The following is a 20,707-nucleotide window of genomic DNA, read 5'->3' on the forward strand; positions in this document are numbered from 1 at the left end:
AGTAACATGCACCAAGGAGAACTTAAGACACTCATCTGCGTCATTCTCTGGACAAAGTCACTAACAATGATCCCCTCTTTGCAACCTTATCACGTGATAGCCTGGAAAGCAAGTCAGGTCCTTAGAGTAAGGTTTACATTCCCTCCTATCCCACTGATGGTCAAAGCCCTTGGGGCAGTTTCCCACAAGTGCAGTTTCCTTACTGCAGCATGGGTCTCCCCAGTGAAGCTGGTCCACTTAAACTGAAGTTTTAAAGCTCAGAATATTGGCTCCACACTCCCCTGCCATATGTTAACTAATATTACTTGCAAATGCTAAAATCCCATTAAGGAATCAGATCCTAATTGTGGAAGCAGGCGCAGTGTTTTATGTAGCTAATAATATTTGGAGACCTTCCCGTTGATTCATACCATCTGGCCCAGCAGCGATGAGGCTTTCGTTACGCTACGTGCAGCACACCTAGCCCTCCAGCCCCAGCCAGCACAGCCCTCTAGTGGAGATGCAGGATTGAGCTGGGATGGCATTCATCCACAGCAGCTTGCTTTTGCTCCTTTGCCTTCCAGGCTGTTCTCAACTCAGCTGTGCTTTTCGATCGTGCTTGGCCACAGATGGTGTCACTTCTTCATCTGTGCCCTCATGGAAGACCGTAGCAGCAAAGAACAGAGATCTACGCAGACTTCAGAACACTTCCAGCCCACCTAAAGATAACCTGCGCGCCTGCTCTACCTGCCCTGCCAAGACTGCCAGGGCACGGGCAGCCTTCCAAGTAAGAACACTGTTGAGCGTAACCCTAGGTATAAGCTTTGGTATACCGTTTATTTCTCCTCTGTTAGTATCTCCCATTGCAAAGGAGCAGAAGCAGCTGTTTCCATCTTTTTCCACCTCCTCTAGAGGGTGGAGGAAGTTAAAAAATAAACTTTTAACAACCAGCTAAGTTTAGACACTATCAGCATACTTCAGAAAAATAACGTTTAATGTTAAAGCCCTTCAGAAATCTGCTAGGATTTGTCTATTGGCTGTATGCCAGCCACACTTTTTAAAAAAATAAAATAAAATATTATCATCATCAATACTTAAGTGAAAGCTTTTGCTTTCAGGCTTTTTGGATAGTTGCCCAAGTCCTAGAGCTATTGTGCTATACTTAAACCCAGGTGTGGCCACACATGTATCAAAATACTACTGAAGGAAAGCAAAGTTGATGTCCCAAAGAATATCAATCACATTCCAGATCTCTAGAGATTATGATGAAGATTTCACCACACTTGCAGTTTCTGTTCCCAGAAATGTCAATATCCCCTCTCACGGGATCCTTCTACAGCTTCAAGGCTTGCATAGGCAGTGGCAAAATACAAGTGATCAAGGAACTGGTTTCATCACTAGAGAGACCATCTTAAACAATAAAGACCATATCAAGATGCTCAACAGAATCCCAGCAGAACCCCACTAAGAAAATCCAAAACTTCTTACACACCACGTCTGTCAAATCCAAAAATTGACGCCCATGTGTCAAGTCACAAAGAGTTTAATATCAACAAAAAAAAAAAAAAGCTTAAGTTAATGGTATTTTCTTCCTTGAAATAACATACTGGTCATATGAAAGTCACTGAAGAGGTCTGCTTTTAACCTGGAAGACTTTAACAGTTACAGCTGAATTCATAAACCCTATTTCCAAATGTGTGATGTTAACACAAAAATTGGAAACTTAAGACCTGGGATAAAGAACAAATTCAGTTGTTAAGGTTAGCAGTTAGATGAGGTGTTTCAGTGCCTTCCCCATAACATGAAAAGTTCTTCAGTATCTTTCCTACCACCATTATTTCAAGACTCACAAGGTTTTTTTGTTTTTGCTTTTTTTGTTTTTAAATACTAATGGGGTTAAATTGAAATCAAGCGCCATATGCTTGTAATGTCTTCTGTGAAGGTCTGATGCCACCCTGTTTCAACTATTTGGTTATTCAGTGCAGAAAGTTAAAGATTCACAGAAGGTATAACAGCTTTTAATACTCCATTAATATTAGATTAAAAATTATTGCATAGTCTTATGCATTTCCTAAAACAACGTTCTCTGGAAATTAAACATTTTAATATAAAAGGACCAACTCTTTAAAACACAAATTGCGTTCACTACCTCGATCTTCTATCCTTTTTTGATTTGTCAGTACATTTGTCCATAGTTTTCTCATTATCTCCTCTGCACTTGGGGCAGTACCATTTCCCCTTGGGTTTATAGGTGAGTCCAACACACGAGAAGTGGAACCACTCGATAGGACACTGTTCGTTATCACACCCTATCATTTCGCCGTAAGACACTTGGTTGCATAAGCAGTAAGTTGGTTCATTAGGGTCAATTGCAAATTCTACGGGTGAGACTTCTCTCTCTTGTTTGGCTTTGGAGCGTTTTTTCTTCTTCGAAGATTTAGATCTCTTCTCTTTAGGTGGCTGGTCATCGCAGTCATCGATCCCGTTTGCTATATGGCACAGGTCGCGGCTTTCGCTGGTTCGCTGGCGACGAGGTCTCCGTGAAGACCTCTCCGGTTGGCAGGACTCCATCTTTGCCTTTTCCAGAGGCTTTTCATTCTCAGACAGATCTTGAAAACACTGAGAGTGTGTTTCCATTTGCCGGGCTCTATTCTCTACCAGTTCTAGCATCTGAGTAACTATTTGAATTTTTTCATCTCCAAGTTCCTGGCTGTTGATTAACGCACGCTGAAGATGCTGCTGCAGGCGTTTCTTCTGAGCCGGATCATTTTCTGACTTGTATTTTTCATAGACATCATCTATTTCTTTTAGCGCTTCTACAGAATGAAGATAATAGAAACAATTACACGAGATTGAACACACTCAAGAAAATATAAAAGCGTATTTCTAACAGAAAAGAAATAGTACAAGTGTTAATTATAGTATACCCCAGTGGGCTAGATCCGATATTTAATTCTAGTTGCATGTGAACATCAAATCAGTGTTTAAGATTGCAATCTGTTGCGAGAAAAGTTTCTCATGTTCTACAGAAAAGCAAGCTTATTAAAGCCGTTGCAAAAAGAAAGGCGACCACTGCTGAAGCGTGGATAGTCCAGATGCTGCCTCAGCACCTGACAAAGCAGGAATTTTTGTTGAGGTCCCTTTCTACGGTAGTTCCTACACCTACAAACCAGTGATAGCTTATGTCATACAAAGAAGCTGAGAATTCATTATAATCTCACATCATTCGTGTAACCATCATGTGTCACAGACAGCACTCCAGATATTCAGGTCCTCTTCCTTCCCCTTCTTATTCACCTAGGAGGTCTGGTGTTACATTTTCAACCACACTTGGTTATAAAGACGTATGACGCTTCAAGTTACACATTAGCAAACGTACAATTGGGATTTAAGTCAATGTAAACCACTCTAACTGGTGCGTTCACATTACAAAGAAGCTACAGCAAGTTTCGTTTTAAATAAAGGCTGAACTTTTCAGAACAGATGACCTACAGTTTAGTGCATCACAGGATATTTTTAAGCTACTAGTAACGAGTGTTTCGGTTTCACTGCTAAGCTTTTTTCTTTCACAAGTCATGCAAAATACCTGCAGGGATTGCTGCGAATCTTTCACGACATTTAGTTCTTAGAAACAAGTTTAGTGAACCCAAAAAGGAGATGAACAAATGCCTCATCAGACAGCCTTTGTCTGTTCTCTACTTCTCTATGTTGCTGGATTTTAAAATAGTATTTTCTAGACCAAAAGTTACACTCGATCTATTCATAAAAGACAGAGGAACTGCTGCAGTGGAAGGAACTAGATCAGTAGAACTGACAGCGAGATCTGATGTAGTGTTAGATACAGCACTGGTTCCTTTGGAAACAGCTTGAAGATTTTAACAGGCAAGGGAATTTATGTACGATACTCAACTGCGTACTTCTGTGACCAGAATGCGTGTAGTACAATCCTCTTTCTGCAGACCCGTGTTTTACAAACTGGCTTTCATTTTTAAAGAATATTGCCTGCTTTGTACGGCTCTGAAATAATTCAAGCTCCCACTGAGTGGAAGCCACAGATATTATCACAACTTTGTTCACCGTGATTTTTTTCCCTGCTGACATCTTGAAATGGCAGCTTAAGTGCAAACAGCCCCTTTTTACTATAAATTCTGCAACCTGTGTGACAGGAGAAGCCAACAGCACTTTGTTCTAACTCGAGACCTTCACGAGGGGAAGATAAAAATCAGTGCTCTGCCTGTCTAATAAGTCACGCAGCCTATTTTTCCTCAGTGCTAGTATTCCGGCTAGCGTTAAAAGCACAGGCTCTGTTTGCCTACAAGCGCAGCCACATCTGCTGCCTTGGCAGGGAAAAAAATTCTACTCTGTTCCTGAAGAGTGCAGAGCCAGGTACTCCCCCCACACTATCTCCCACCTCACCTTCTCTTGTGAGGCAAAAATGTGGCATAGGTGTAGTTCTGGATTTCCTAGATTGGGAATGCCCTGCCTGGAAGAATGCACGAGCAGTAACTGTTTGTTTTTCCATAGTGACTGAGGAAAAAAAACGCTCTGCATTGCAGACACCTCCTTTTTAAGCTGATCGTCCCCTGGAGCAGCCTGTCCGGACCACCACGGGACCTGCTCTCCAAAGGGGTGCCGGGTTTCTCCCAAGCAGAAGGCAGGACTTCGGGAACGGCGGAGGGGTGAGTTCACCAAACCGCCTCCGTATTCACCCCCAGGACCGGGGGTACCCGCACACCCTGCCACACGGCTCCGACACCTCTGGTTTTGAAGGGGCCGAGGCACGACCGAGCGCTGCCGGCAGATCCCGCGCTTCAGCCCGGCGGAGCTACGAGAAGCTGACGGGTTTCAGTTTGCCAAGCCCAGGAGCGGCGTCGCTCCTCCCCCACGAGCTATCACCGCCTCCCCCCAGCCAGAACCGTACGAGCAGCACTTCCAGCTGATCCGCAGGCCCGGGCCTAGGCTATATGGATATATCTATATATATTATTGTTTTTTATCGAGTTTCCAGCCTGTTTTCCTGCCTTTTTTGAAGCGGCCGAGCAGCGTGGCGGCGCACGGGCGGCTGCAGGGCTCCAGGGCGGACCCACCCCGCGCCGCGTTAGGGGCAGCGCCGCCCGCCCCAGGGCGCTGCCACAGCCCCCAGCGCCCCGCGCAGCCCCCACGGCCCTCGGGGTCCCCTCAGGAAGCCCCGGCCCGGCCTCCCCCTCCCCTCCCCTCCCCTCCCTTCCCTCCGCCCCGCCGGGCGCATGTGCGGCGCTGCCGGGCGGTTAAACCGCCCCAACGGCCGCCCCCCCCCCCTCAGCCCCCCACCCCAACGGCTGCCGGCACCCACCTTGGCAGCGGGTGTCCACCTCGCGCAGCAGCGACACGTTGCGCTGGATGTCGAGCGGCAGCGACTCCACGCACTCCAGGTACTCCTGCACGTACAGCGACAGCAGCCGCGACCGCTCGCCGCCGCCCGCCGCCGGCCCCGCCACCAGCTGCGGCCCCGCCAGCATCATCCCCCCGCGGCCGCCCGCCCGCTGCCCGCCGCCGCCACAGGAGCCGGAGCCGCAGCCAGAGCCGCTCGCAGCCCCCGCCCCTCGCCGCCGGGCAGCGCGCATGCGCGGCGCCCTGCCCTTATAAGGCGCGGCCGGCGGCGCCGCCAGGGGTTCGCATTCTCCCGCCTTCCCCCGCCGCGAGCTGCCATTGGCGCGGAGGGCGGAGGGGGGCGGGGGGAGGGACGGGGCGGGGCTTGGCTTAAAGGGCCGCAGGCTCGCCCTGACGCGCCGAGCGGGGCGGGCTGAGGGGAGGGGCGGGGCGGGGATACCCCAACGGCCGCCCCAACGGCCGCCCCCGGCACAGCCCCTCCGGGTCCGTGAGGGAATTTTGGGTCGAAACCCGCCGGGATTGGGGGTTTAGTGTCGAACCCCGCTCCCTGTCGCCCTCCGCAGCGCCCTCGAGGCGTGCCGGTACCCCGAGCGGGGGGGCGGGGCGGTTGTATCGCGATACCGCGCGTGCTGTACGATATCGCCTTCATATCGCACTGTCCGTCTGCAGGCGGCTCGCGATGTCCCCCTGAGGAGCTGCTCGCCGTGAGGTGAGGCTGGTACCGACAGCACGGCCACAGCCGCCCTGCTTAGCTCTAAAGGGGCGCCAAACGATTCACAGCAAACCGGGACTTAGGGAAGCGCAGCGACGTTTTATCCCCATTTTGATCTTTTCAGAGGATTCTAAATAGGCTGGCAGAGACGTTTAGCCTCTTAAAACCCACTCGCCTGCCAACAATCTCCCGATTTTCACAGGGTATCCTGTCTGCCCCAAGGCTGCTGTGGGATTTGTATCAAATGCTGGCCACAACACCTGTAGTAGGCAACAAAAGTAGAAATCCATGTACTTCTCACATATTGCACTATTGGGAGAGCGGTACCAAGCACTTAGAATTATTAAAAAAATAATAATACCAAGAATTGCTTCTCTTTCAGAAGTTTTCCTGTGGCCTTCACTACACGGAAAAAAAAAATCATAAGTGTTAAAAAACAACACACAACTTGTGGAGCCTTGGAATATCACCAGGAAACCTGTAAATCTTGCAGTATGTTGCATTTATATTTCAGGCACCTGAAAAAAAAAAAAAAAAAAGTGGGAAAAAATATGAGATCTTGTAAACTTGGGGGAGGGAAAAAAAAAGCATCAGAGATGACTGCATTCAAGAGTGAAATATATATGTTATTTATTATATTACGTATTCCTACCAGGAGGTAAGTGGCCAGCACTAGAAGATTGGCCATACTAATCCTATAGATAACGTCATTTTTGGATGGAATGATCTAGAGCGGTGGATATGCAGCAGCATGGCTTGTGCAGAGGGGTTGCGTAGTCTCCATCCTTGGATATTTTTGGAGCCTGGCTGGATGAGGCCTGGCACAACCTGATGTGGCTGTGAAGCTGACTCTGCTCTGAGCAGGGGGCTGAACTAGATGGCCTCCAGAGGATCCCTTCTGGCCTGCTTTTTTTCGTGCAGTTCTGTGAGTGTGTTGACGGTGGGAGATGGCCCCACGGCTGTCCCCATGGCAAAAGCAGCGTGTTGAACCTCACCGGTTCATCTAACCAGCAGGGAGATCGGCATCTTACATGATGGCGGTCTCCAAGTATCGTTTCCTCAACACCCAGTTCAGGAAGGCTTCAAACACATTCTAAACTTTCAGCTCATGCAGCTGCTAAACTGGTATCCTGTGACAGTGTTTTTCTGAATCTACAGCTAAGGTGTTGAGCAATAGCTGTAGAGAGATGTCTTTGCCCGAGTCATCAGTGTGCTGGCAAGTTCATAAAATGAATGAAAACAAAGTTGTAGGCAGTACTTTCAAAACATTGTGCGTTACGCTGATGTCACTCTGGCCATAAAAGCAGGAAGTCTGCAAGTCAGCGAGTTCCTCAGAGGACGTTGCAACGTTAAAATCTGTTCACCAGTAAAACCAGCTCCTTTGTGTGTTGTGACAGCTTGGATTAGCGAAGCAAAATCTCGTATCGTTTTATGCCCTCTATCTCATTTTTGCACAAATAGATTTAGAAAATGAAAAATAACCTAGCTACTTCCAGTGAGAAGTACAGTGCTGAAACGTTATTGTGTGGTGCGTGTTGCTGTCAATTCTGAGTAACTGAAATCCAAGCAATTGAATTCCTCCATATAATATTAACAAATAACACTTACTGTGCAGGCAGAAAGCCCAACTTACACACCAGTGCAAAAGGAACACAATCAACACCAATGATACAAAATTCTTTAGAAAGATGTTGTCTGTTTTGAGGGCTTCTGTTTCTGCTTGTAGTAAGTTTGAATAGCTGCATCATTCTGCTACCTTGTGAAGAAATAACACTGAGAAATAGAGATTTCCACTATCCAGCAGACAAATAAAGCAAAAATGTTAATTAAAAATTAATACATTGTTTAAGATTAAATGTTAATTGCAATTAAATGTTAATGACAAATAACATTTTGACTTCACTTTTGACATCGCTTTTTCTGACAAATTGTATGTGCGGCATCAGTAAGACGAAAAAAAGAATTGAGAAAGTCATTGTAGCGTAATTCATGAGGCAGGCTACAGGTGGTTTCTGTGCTAAAAACTTGCTGTTTGTCACTATGTGGGAGGCAGTATCTGAGGTAGTAGAGCAGAGACCAGCTAACATTCCCTGAATTTCAATGTTGTCTGCTGCTTTTGAACACTGAAGGAAAGATTTAAATTTTGAGCAGTCTAGGAATGCATCGTTATTGTTAGACCAGATTTCCCTAGGAAAATGAAGCCTGAGCTTGCCACATGCTCAAAGCCCTGGGGGAAGGGAAATCCAGAACAGCAGGCTGAATTCTCCGGCTTGGTAATGCCCCGGAGTGCCTGGGAGCAAGCACTGGAGAATTTCAATGCATTGGACTATTTGCAGCTCAGTAGCTTCCTGACCCAGCTATGTCTGTACTTTTGATGACTGTGAGAATAATCTGGAGGTAAGAGGAGGCATGGCAGAGCAAAACCTCGCCCTCTGTAGAGATGGTAGAGATGGACAGGCAGAAAGACCATAAATTTCACTCTAACCCTCTCCACTGAGTGGAGAATTGTCAGCGCGAGCTTGATATTCGGTGGTATCAGAGATACATTATTACAAAGTAGTAAATCTGCAGTGCATTCATATGTCTATAAACTACCCCACTTTCCATGGAGAAAACAACATTGTTGTTCCTTTGTCATGTCCTAGTGTATTTTTAAGAGTCCCAACCAGAGTATTCCTCTTCCTGTGAAAGTTTATTTCATCACATTATAGATTTTACTATGATAAAATATTTCCAGGTATTTAATCTAAATTTGATTTCCCCCAATCACAGTTTTGCCTGTCTTCCATCTTTTGTAATCCTGATTTGACATCCATGAATCATAGCTGCTTCCTGTCCCGTTTCACCTAATACTGCACAAACTATTTACATCTTTTCAGTTTTCCATTGATAGCCTAGGAAGAATTTCAGCCTGTGGAAAAAAATAACGAAAAGCAGCATTATTGAGGAGAAGAGGTCTAAAAAGGGGCAGTCATTGTGAAAGAGCTACCTCGCATTTAGGAGAAATGCTCGAAGGGTGATAGCAGGGTGCTTCTTTTAGGCAAATGGAGCAGCATGGATAACAGAATTGATTTTTGACTACGTGTCTGTGTTGGCAGGTATGCTTATTTGGTCTCCATGGGATGAAGAAGAAGAAGAATTCTGCAGTGTACGGAGAAAAGAAACGCAAATAAAAGAACGAATGAGCACAAGCCAGACGGACTTTTTTAAAAGTCAGCTGCAGGGAGCGGTAGGCTGTAGGTGGCCTCCATGTAACTGGTATTCGTGGAAGAGGATGGCTTTTCCAGGGCCACAGAGGTAGTGTGTTTGTTCAGGTAGGTTATTCTCGAACAACTTCCCTAACGTCAGGTCATCCAAAAAAAGGTACTTCCCCGTAATGGCAGATTTGTCCCTTCTGATTTTCCTTAACAAATTAGGCTTGGTTTGTCTGGCGGATAGCAGCTCACACTGAAGCAGCCACTACTACTTTTCTCTTTCATTTATGCGTGTGAGACACCGAAAAATTAGCTATCGACTAAACACGAGATTATTTTGATAAGGCGATCGATTAAACCGGCACATTTCTTACAAATACTAGCATGTGGTTTGTTTCCCAGCTAGCCTCATTCTCGGCTGTATCAGAGCCCTCCGGCACCAGGTAACGGGCTCCCCGCGCCGCTCAGATGCGGGCGCTCCCTGCTCTGCAGGCAACCACCTGTGTGGGAGTTCAGGGCTGGGAGCGAGGGCAGCAAAAGGCGGGGACGCCCTGAGAGTGAGCCCCGTGCTGTTGGTGCGCCCGCTGCGTGCTGCGCACTACCTGCGTGCCTGTGGCCGTGACGAGGGCCCGCCCCGCGCCCTCCCGCTCTGCCCGGGGGCGTCTCGGCGGCGCTGCTGCGGGCGGCGGGGCGGGGGCTGGCGCCGGCGGCGCGCGGCACTCTCTGCCCCGCGTCCGGGGACTTTCCCCTAGGCGGGCCCGCGGCCCCTGAGGAACGGCGTCCTCCGTGAGTGGCCTAGAGAGCAGGTCTTCAGGGCGTCCTGTGCGTATTTCTCCCCCGAGCCCTTATATGGCGCCGCCGCGCCGGCTGCCTCTCGGTTAGGGCGAGTGCTGCTCGCAGCTCGCTCGCCCCCCGAATGGCCCCGGGAGGCTGCACACAGGCGGCACGGCCGCACCGCGCTGACCCGGGCGGCGGCTCCCCGCGGGTGGCCCCCGCAGCGGCACCACCGGAGGGATGCGGCGCGGCCCCGCCCCTGTGCATACATTATGCAAATGAAGCAGAGTCCCCGCCCACCGGAAAAAAAAAAAAAAAAACACGCTTCGGCTGCCGGCTCCCTTTTACAGGCAGCAAACTGCTCCGGGGAGCGCAGCACCTGCTGCAGATCCCGACCAGAGGGCAGGAGGCACCCCAAGGAACTAACAGAAAAGCTGCACCTGGGACAGCAAGGTCACGGCCCCCCAAAGCTGCTGCCCCTGCACCTCCACCCGAACTGGGGGTGGAGGACACCTCACGGTTCCCGGCACAGCTACGCCTCCCCGGTACAAAACAAGAGCACGAAGTTCTCAGCGCTAGAGGCACGCACCAATTCTTACACTGTACGAAGCGATTTTACTCGTTGTGATTCAAATCTTGGGTCACACTCAAGCAACACCTGGGGGCTCCTGAGAAAGGACCAGAGTTAAGGGTGACCCAGGAGGACAAGGGTGAGGTGGAGGTTCTCACCCAGCCGTCCCGAAGCATGAGCAACTCCCACCCAGCCAGCCCCTGCTGTTCAAAATCACACCAGGCACAGCGTACCAACGCCGCTGTGGTTTAGTCCCAGAAATCACAGAAGAACTCAAAGTTTTTAAGTGGGTGAATATGCTAGTGAGATCCCAGGGATGCCTACTCATTCCCCCAGTACTCCATCAATGGATCTGTCAATCAAGTGCCAGGCCTCCATTAAATGATACTAACTACTGTAATTAGACAAGATTAATTCCAAACAATGCTGAAGACATCATGTTTTTACAATTACATGTCATTATCCAATATAACAGAACATGCAATTTGTGCAGGTATTTCCAGAACATCGAAAACAAGGTCATCTCCCGCTTCCTTCGCTCCAAACCACTGTGAACATCATGTAAAAAAGTAACAAAGGGCTCAACTCGTGTGAACGCTTCACAATACGCCTGCTGTCCCTAGGAGACAGCAACAGCTTGATTTCGCTCATCTACCTCTCAGTAAGTGTTAGAAAAGCAGAAATATTTTACAGGTCCACTCAGTATTACAGTATTGCAACTAGGCATCCCAAGAAAACAACTCAGCCTAGTGGGATTACATCTTGAAACCACTCAGAGTAAAGCTTTCCTTACAGTGTTGCAAAGTCATTGAAATGGTTGGAATAGCTCATGGCTAAAAACACAGTACTATAAACACACATCCCAGAGGTTTTATTGTTCTAGTAGCAGTCAAAATATGCTTCGTATAGAAACCCACGTTTATTTGAAAAAACTGTAAAGGATTTTTCACAATATAAATTAGATCTGCTTACGGAGCTTCGGTGGCTGAAGTAGCTGTGACTTGACTGCTAAATGGCAATTCGCTAGTATAATGTTAAATGGGATCTAACCGCTAGTCTAACATTCAATGGGATCACGATGTCATTTATATTGCAAGTATTACAAGGTCTCGTAGAAACAGTCAACCAACTATTTTCTCTCCTAATAAGAGGAACAGTGAACATTATGAGCAACACGTCTGAAACGGATGATTTAACTTTTTGATCGAAGTTCTTAAACAACTTCCAATCATTCAAGTATTATGGTCCCTATATACATACGTCTACGTGGCTAGAAAAACGACATGGTAGACAATTGAGCACACCGCCATCAAATCGTAAGAATTACAAAATTGTCAGGTTTTAAACAGCAAATTGTACCTTAATTGTTTAATTAAAAATAGAAGAATTAGGTAGACTATTTTGCAAATAAAACAGCACACTAGTGTGCCATGTATTAAGGCATACCTTTAAATGCACACTTGTCATCTCTAACAAGTTTTATACAATTGCTACCAAGTGAAAGGAAGAGAATCGTCTTGCAAAACTGAGAAAGAAATACAAAATACCTGGAAGCCTACATTTTTAAAGTACAAAATCAACCTTCAGTCCTTGTATTGAAATACTATTCCTGGTACAAACAGCGACTCTTGCCTACATGATCTCCCGAGGATTTCTTAAAGCTGGAGGTAAATTTGAGGGTTTTGATTCTTCATCCAGAAGTACCAAATCTTCGATTTCCCTACCTTTGTACTTCCTTTTACATATCTTCACAATAACTTTCTTCTTGAGGAATAATTTCAGGGCTTCTCTTGAAGCAACTGCTTTGGCATTTTCCATACTTTTACCACAGCCAGTACCCAAATAGACAGACTTGCACCTCAGTTCACAAACGATATTTTCTAGAGAGCTCTTGTTTTGAGGTAAGTCTGCAAGCTCCTTCAGGGGAACGAAAGCAACATCTAAGGTAGCTTTTACAGACTGAATAGACGAGTTCAGAAGTTCGGCATGATTTACACTAGGGCTGAAGCCTCCCACAGCAACCAGTTTCCAGGCTACAGCTTTGTAGAGTCTGTTGAAAAAAGGCTGTCTTTCCTTTGCATCTTCACTGGTTAATGGTTTGCACAAAGCCTTAGCGGGACTTTCACCTGCCTGTGAGCCGCTCTTGGAGGCGAGCTGCTGCGAACCAGCCTGCGTGCCACCCTTGGAGGGTGCCCCAGCCCGCGAGGGGCCTTGCTGAGAGCCGCTCCGAGCGGCCAGCAGCGAAGCAGCTACCTGAGCACTGCTCTTGGAGGTGAGCAGCGAGGCACCCTGCTGAGTGCCGCTCCGAGCAGCCAGCAGCGAGGCAGCCACCTCCGCGCTGCTCTTGGAGGCCAGGAGCGAGGAGCCCGCCTTGGCGCCGCCCTTGGAGGCCAGCAGCAGCGAGGTGCCGGCCTGGGCGCTGCTCTTGGGCGCCAGCAGCAGCGAGGTGCCCGGCTGAGCGCTGCTCTTGGGTGCCAGCAGCAGCGAGGCACCTGCCTGGGTGACGCTCTTGGATACTGATGGCGTGGCACTCGCTTGGTTTTTGGAAGACAGCAGGGAAGCGCTCGTTTGCGTGGCGCTCTTGGCAGTAGTCGCTGGCACCGCTGCTGCCTGCGGGGCGCTCTTGGCAGCCGGTGGCACCGCTCCTGCCTGCGGGGCGCTCTTGGCAGCGGCAGGTGGCACTGCTGCCGCCTGTGGAGCGCTCTTGGCAGCAGCCGGTGGCACTGCTCCTGCCTGTGGGGCGCTCTTGGCAGCAGCCGGTGGACCCGAACTTAATGTAGTTTTTTCAGGTGACGGCTCATTTTCACACTTGCCTTCCTTAGGTGGATTCTCTCCCGACTCTTTTTCGGATGAAGACGGGGTTGGACTTTGCTCAGTAGTATTTTCAGCATTAACAGGTTTTTCTTCTGCTTCTGTGCTCAGTGCTGCAACTGCTGCTTGATTTGAACTGCAAGTTGACTGGGAGCTTTCTGAATCTTTGCTACCCTCTTTTTCCTGCTTTTTTGGCAATGTGCTCTCTGTTTCCTTAGGAGATTCTGCCTCGGTTGTTTTCACATCCTTCTCAGTATCCTCAGTGTCTTTGCTTTTCTCAACAGCTCGTTTCTTGGAAGGCTCCTCTACCCCTTCTGCAAAACAAAGTAAGTGCGTTACCCTCTTCAGTTTCTGCACTGTGAAATATCCATCTAGAAGCAATTTATCTAAAAACTTCTCACAGATATCCCTCTGAAGTTAAATGGTGTATATTAGGATTACACCTTGAACCATAGTTTTAAGAATTAAGTTATTACTTCAGAATATTTTAGTAATTTTTGACAAAAAAAAAAAAAGTGCAACCTACCATTTCAGAACATTTTAGTATTTGTTTGACAGAAAGAAAATAAAAAAAATCTAAGAGTGCCCATATGCTAGACTTCAGGTTTTGGTTTGGGATCTGAAGGCAAGTATGTACTTGTATTCTTGCAGGCCAGAACAAAAGTGACCAAAGCACATTAAATAGATTGTCTGACCTAAAAAAAAAGAAAAAGCGTGTTTTGTCTAATATCATAAAAAGCATTTAAAATACCAATTTAGTAATTTCTTTACAAAACAGAATTCTAAGTTTCTTACAAAGCAGCAGCATTTGAATAAAAAGCAGAAAGCAAAGCAACAAGAATCCAGTTAAGCTGGAGAACAACCATCTACATGGTATTAAAAAGTTGGCTTAAGGCGTGCACGGGCTGTAGATTTACAAACACCATTGTCTTCAAAACAAGAGCTCTAAATTACCAGCAGCGTCTACTTTAAAAGCGTTAACGAGGGAGAAAACAGCATAAAGAGGGGAGACGGTTAGGGATCGTGGAGAGCAAATTAATTGGATTACTGTAAACCCGAGGTAAAGCCCGAACACTCGCAGGCAAGCATTGTCTATCTCCTATGTATTGTCACAGCTATGATCTGCTAACCATTGCTACTTGATATGCCTCTTTTCTTCACCTTGGCAACCAGTTCGTCTCTCGTGGTGCGGACGGGCGCGTCGCTCACTTGGATGCCTTCGGCCATTTCCAGCGCCTTCTCCATGACCTGCGGCGGGTACCTGCAGGGGCGACAGGGGGCGGAGGAACAGGAGGAGGAGGAGGAGGAGGAGGAAGGCCGTCAGGCGCCCCCCCGCACCCAGCTCGGTGCCCGCCCCGCCCCGCACTCACCGGCAGCCCAGGAAGACGTGGTTGGCCCAGACCATGGAGAGGGACACGAGGCGCTGCAGCTCGGCGCTGCCGGCCGCCGGCGGCCGCCCGACGTTGCGCAGGAGGAACTCCCGCCGGTGCCGCCAGTGCTGCTCGGGCTCGCAGGCCCCGCGCAGCGCCTCCGCCCACGCCACCTCCTCCGCCGTGCGCCCCAGCGGCTCGCCGCGCGCCGCCTTGCCCGCCATGGCCCTAACCCCGCAACGGCCCCGACCAACGGCCCTAACGGCCCCAACGGCCCCGCCGCGCCGCTCCCCTCCCCTCCCCGCCCCGCCCGGCCCCGCTCCGCGCTGCTCCTTCCGGCTGCCGGCGATGACCTCACAGCCGCCGCCGCCCGCCCCAGCATGCCTTGCGGCGACAGCGCGCGGCAGGCGCCAGGGGGCGCTCGCGCCGCCAACGGCCGCCAACGGTCGCCAACGGCCGCGGGTCCCTGAGGGGAGGGGAGGGAAGGGAAGGGAAGGGAAGGGAAGGGAAGGGAAGGGAAGGGAAGGGAAGGTGTCCTCAGCCCGCTGAGGTGCTGCCTGTACAATTAACGCTAGGAAAAAAGACGCTCTTTTCCTCAGTGTCCGTTGCTAGAGCGGGAGGGTTTTTCCTTTACCTCTTTAGTTAACCCACCCAGTGTGCTCTCTTGCATCAGTAAGGATAACCGGGGAATGAGGGAGCAGACCTGGCAAACTCGCTGGTTTGTGTTTGCAAGGAAACAGGAGAAGGTCTGTGTGCTGCCTGGTGTGGGTGCCTGGGAGCAATGGCTTTGTCCAGAAGTGTCAGAGTGTTCAGAGGCAGCACTGTGGTCATCACCAGTGTGGTGTCACCCGTCTCTACCCAGATGGTTGCTAGTGCTGCGTGTGGTTATCTGGTAACACAGCCTGAAATATTGGAGAGATGTGATCTGTCACACGAGGTTTTCCAGGTAGAGACAGGGCGGGCCTGTCTCCCAAACCTCTGACTCCGTGATAGCAGGATTCTGGACTACAGGGTTGATACAGACACTAAAAGGTAATGGTGAATGGAATCCCTGGCAAACAGGTCTGAGTTTGCACTGGAGATGAGGTCCTACATGCTGCCAGCCTCTTCACAGTCCCAGATCAACCAGTTCCCTTTCTACCGAAGACAGATGAGGCTGGGCCCAGACTTGGGACCTGCCCCTAAGGGCCAGCAGAAATTCAGGCAGGCCTGGATAACTGGCTGAACTGCCAGTAACCTTGTGGAGGTAGCAGAGCGCACAGCACAGCCTTGAACACCCTGTCTTCCTCTGCAACCAGCTGAGCTGCCAAGTGAAAGTGCTGAGGACCAGCCCGTGCTTGAATTGGTAATTTACCAGAGTAGGAGCTAGGCAGGGTTGAACTTGAGGGAGGGAGAGTGGCAATGCTGTATGCTCAGAGGGATCACAGCTACAAGGCCTAATGCGTGTTCTGGTCCTAGAGTGGCTCAAGAGCTGATTGCACCTTTTCCTTGCCCAGTTTTATAGGACAAATGGGAGTTGTTTCACCTCTTTGCCCACTGACCATATGGGTGTGTGCAAACATATGTGACAGCTGGAGAAAGGTCAGAGTCATCGCGCTCCTGGCATGCCACACAACAGTTTTTGGCTGCAGTGAGCAACTTCTGTGATCTGGCACCTTTCTGGCACGTTGTGCTGTTAGCTTGGGGTTATTTAGTGCTTCTTTTGAGTCAACATAGCCTTTTTGTTGGGACAAAGGTGACTGTGTGCTTGCACCACACTGGAAAAAGGCTCGACGCCAGCCCCAGAGCATGTGATGTCACGCACGGGCTCGCAGACACACGTAGATGTACGCCCGCCGTGCTCGCCGAGCACTTGGGACATACTGTGTCTCAGGTTGATTAAAAAAGTGCGCTTAGCAGAAAAGAGAGAAAAACACTGCTGTTAATTTTAAAAAAGGAAACAAGTAGTGTTTTCATTCTCACCAGGAGAGGCAATTTTGAAGTTAAACACCTCATTGATGGTGCTAATACTGTGCATTTAATTTTCAAGATTGGAAGAAAAGAGATGTTTTTGTTCCCACTAGGGAAGGGACTTCTAAATACCACATTGATAGTAGTGTTGTTAGAGTCATTTGGGGCTTGATAATAGCTTCTTTTGGCAAGATACAACTAAAATCTCAAGGTGAATCATACCACTGTCTATAATCACAGTATTGCACCTGCACTCGCTGTATAATAAAGAAAGTTTATTTCTGCCTTTGTAAACTAGTGAATTATTATTTCTTCAGACTTGAGTCCTGCTGAAACATAGAGGGCAGCAGCCCCATTGAGTTCAATTATGTTCTGTGCAGTTAAGGTTAATATATAGTGACACTCTTTATTCAGCTTAATATGAGAAGTGTGCCCTTAACATCACAGCCATGCAAAAGATAAAGCTTGGAGTTCTTGTCGCAGAAGGGTAATAGCAGTGGGATCTGACTGGTCTGGCACAATAAATCCTCCAAGCACCTTCTGTAGGTTGGTGCCTACAAGAAGTAATAAGCAAGCACTCGCAAGCCCTGGGTTGTGTTCTCTGGGAATGCAGCGTTTCACTGGAAGGGAAAGAGACCTTTTGCTGTTTCTCAAGGTAATGTTCTGGTTCTGCTGGAGCAGAGCCATGAATGAAGGTCTCCTAGACAGGCAAGAGACAGCACTTCAGGGGGACGTGTCTGCGTGGGCCAAGGTAGCCGGTCACTGCTGTTCAGTAGCCAGATGAGGAAATGTGCGTTTGCCTTCTGACCTCATTACCTGAGGGCGTGGAAGTGTATTAGATGCCATCATTTCAAGTCATCCTTAGAATGACAGAAAATACTTGCTGAAAGAGCGTTAATGACTACGTAAGCCTGCCAGTGGAAGGAAGGTTAAAGTAAATCTGTTTTTATTCCACCACAGGTATGCTACTGTTATGCTGCTGTAAGCAGCGCTGGATTATGAAGTCACCCACTCTCCTGAGACTTCTCAACTGGGGAAAACGTACTGTGTAGTTGCAGTGGACAAAACTAAAGGTAAAAATGAAGAGCTGAGTTGATAATCATTTTCATTTACACCTGTGCTCTTACTACTAAAGTACGGTTTTGCATTTATGACTACGTTATACTTGAAACAATGCCTACAATAGGGTTGTCAGTTATTTCCTTTCATATGAGTTAGCTAAACTAAAGCATACAACATCCGTTGTCCAGCATGAAATTTTCCATGCTACAGGTGGGAGTTTAGGATGATCTTCCTGCTACCAACCATGATCTAAGAACAAAAGCAGGGGAAAAAAGCACTTTGTCTAGGGTGAAGTATTGTGGAGATCTTATCTTTGAAGTGCCTTTATGCCCTAGAGCAGATTTGGAATTTGTCATGAAAACCTGAATTTGGGGCAGGTGTTTTTTGATCTTCTGACTACACTTGGCCAAATTTATAAGCATTTGAAGAAATTAACTTTCCACACTCCTGACTTAGCATGTGTCCTCGGTCCTCGCCCCCAGCCTCCACTGCTGCTGCAGTTGAGCCTACTCTGCTTATGAGCTGCAGCTCTGTTTGCCACACTGGACTAGGATGGAACTGGGGAGTGGAAGTGAGGCTACGCAGACCACTCCCTGTGCTCCCCAAAAGCTGCTGATTCCTGTTTTTCACTGGTGCTTGAGTATGTCTGATAGGAATAGTAACGGGACGTGTACCTGACTGAGGGGAGGGAAGCAGCAAGAATTGAGGCAGGGGACATGGTGAGACTGAAACTACTGAGGGGAAAAAAAGTTAACCTGGGATAGGATACTGGAATTAGGTGAGGGAGGAAATTGAATTCTTGGGGAGAAACAAATGAGGTAGAGTTTAAGGCAAAAGGATGAGTACATACAGATGAGGGGGACTGTATGCCGGGAGCCTAGGACTAAGAGGAATGAGAGGATAGATCCGGAAGGCTGTTTGTATTGGTAGAGCAGAAAAAGTTGCACAGAATCAAGTCTCAGCCCTGAGCCAAGGGACAAGCAGTGATGGAAGGGGGAGCATTGACAGAAGAACCACTGGGATTTGAACAGAGACTTAGAGAAGGGAAAGTGAAATCTCTGTGAGCACAGAGACATTAGCATTTCAATAGATTTTTCCTTTGCAGTAAGCATCTGCTAGGGTAAGTAACACCAAGAAAATATTCTGCCCTTCTAATTTTGTATAAGACATCTTCTTGTCTTTTTTGTGTGACAGGAAGGAACAAAAGAGATAGAAATCCATTTGTTTGCAGAAATCCATCTTGCAGAGCCACCTTTAAAGAGTTTTTAGGTAGGAAGCTTCAGGCCTTTGGCAGACATCTCTAGCCTAGAGTTGGAGAAAGCAAGGAAACAGCATTAAGAATCTTAATGCAAATATTGGCTTGAGTTCATTGTAATTCAAGAGGATTCAGGAAAGCACTAAAAGGGCAAGAAGACCTTACCTAAAAAAAAGAATCTCTAATGAGGCTGTAACACACTGAACTTTTGTGTGTACATGTATATGCATGTCCACACACACGTATCTAGTACCATATGTATGTGAGTATGTTTTAAATATACTTGCATTATTGAGAGTGTAAGAGCCTGTAAATCTAGATACCCGAGCTCCTTCAGTCAAACTATTCATGCCTTGGAGAAAGAGAAAAATTACAACTAATATTTTATTGGCTTGGGTTGCGGATAGCTGCATTACGCAAATGGATGCTATTAAATCTTTATATCGTGCTGTACCCATATGAATTTTGTATGTGCTACATATTTTGCAGACACAAATAACTATTTTAGAAATGATATAAGGAGCTTTCCTGAGACTCCAGGCAACAATGTCAAATCTAATTTGAATTATTGCTATTGAAAATCATGGCTCTGTTTTTCATTATTGTTATACCAATATCCCTGACAACCTGCAATTTACCTGGTATGAACAGCACCTCCTGAAAATACAGAGCTGTTTTGTGTGCTCTGGGGTTTTTGTATATCCCCTCGGATATTTCACGTTAACGCCACTGGATGGCACTGAAGGAGACAAGATCGCATGGAAATCTCTCTAGAAGTTCGGTGTAACCTCAAAAAGTGCGAATGGCTTACTTTTTCATTCCATTACTGAAATAGACAAATGTGGACTCATTTTCCTTGCCGATGTAATACTTTGTCATCAAAACCAGCTCTTAAACACTCTCAGCTGTACTTCTAGTTTTTGACAGTCGCAAAATTACAGTGGAGGCAAAGTCTAGGTTTCTGAATCTAAATACTTTTCCTGTCAAAAAGGTGAAAAGTAAAAGATGCAGCTTTGGCTCTTTCTGGATTCTCATGTGAAGATTTGCAAAATATCCCAACAATTTTTGGTCTCTGTCCTGCATGGCAGTGCTGTCCATATCGGCCATTTCTAATATCACGAACAGGTACACTTTTCAGTATGTTAGTTTTTAAGCTCATTTAAAAAAAAAAAAAAAAAGCATAGGAATTCATTCAGAATTAAGAGCTTCCACCTGCTGAGGAACTGTTGTATAGTGTTTCAGAAATCCTCCCAACTTGAAACTTCATCTGCAGTCCCTACACAAGGACCCCTGTTTTTTTGCTGGGCAGGGACTTTGATCCTGCCTGAAAGGCACACAACTACTCACTGTCAATCAGACCTATAACCTGGGAGTCCTCTTTGACTCCAGTCTGTTTTTTAAACCTGTTTATTGTGATGTATATGAATTTTGTTTCCTTCTCCAAAGTCTTGTTATCTCTGTCCACATCACAGATGGGCCTTTTTTTAGGTTTTTATTATCTCACATCCTGCTTATGACATTTTTTTTTTCCTATGCTTCATCTGACCTGTCAGAGAGGTTCCTTGAAACACTATTGTTACACTTATCTCCCTGGGCTCTTTCTGTAGCTCCTTTTTGTGCTCTTTAGCATATCTCCATAGATTTCCCTGTGTCTGCAAG

General features: G+C 47.4%; 2 protein-coding genes across 2 annotated transcripts; both read right to left on the reverse strand.

The window, feature by feature from the left end:
- Window positions 1–2,124: 2,124 nt before the first annotated feature.
- Window positions 2,125–5,582, reverse strand: ING2 (inhibitor of growth family member 2; the record flags this gene model as incomplete). The annotated part of the gene is made up of 2 exons (XM_084286050.1): window positions 2,125–2,795; window positions 5,312–5,582. 2 exons carry the CDS (start codon window positions 5,580–5,582, stop codon window positions 2,125–2,127), a joined length of 942 nt encoding a protein of 313 aa, XP_084142176.1.
- A 5,451-nt stretch (window positions 5,583–11,033) lies between these two features.
- On the reverse strand, window positions 11,034–15,033 carry CDKN2AIP (CDKN2A interacting protein). Its single transcript, XM_084285672.1, has 3 exons — window positions 14,782–15,033; window positions 14,542–14,672; window positions 11,034–13,725 (listed from the first exon to the last, which is right to left on the reverse strand). Exons 1-3 carry the CDS (start codon window positions 15,003–15,005, stop codon window positions 12,233–12,235), a joined length of 1,848 nt encoding a protein of 615 aa, XP_084141798.1. The 5' UTR covers window positions 15,006–15,033; the 3' UTR covers window positions 11,034–12,232.
- Window positions 15,034–20,707: the final 5,674 nt, after the last annotated feature.

This window comes from Netta rufina, assembly GCF_964035555.1.
Source record: "Netta rufina genome assembly, chromosome: 4".
Taxonomy (NCBI): domain Eukaryota; kingdom Metazoa; phylum Chordata; class Aves; order Anseriformes; family Anatidae; genus Netta; species Netta rufina.

Bases quoted from the DNA above. Each gene is read 5' to 3' on its own strand.
- CDKN2AIP (XM_084285672.1), bottom strand. From the start codon at position 15,005: ATGGCGGGCAAGGCGGCGCGCGGCGAGCCGCTGGGGCGCACGGCGGAG. The intron at 14,673-14,781 runs GTGAGTGCGGGG...TCGCCCCTGCAG, and splicing joins CACGTCTTCCTGGGCTGCCG to GTACCCGCCGCAGGTCATGG. The intron at 13,726-14,541 runs GTTAGCAGATCA...TTTGTTTTGCAG, and splicing joins AGGCATATCAAGTAGCAATG to AAGGGGTAGAGGAGCCTTCC.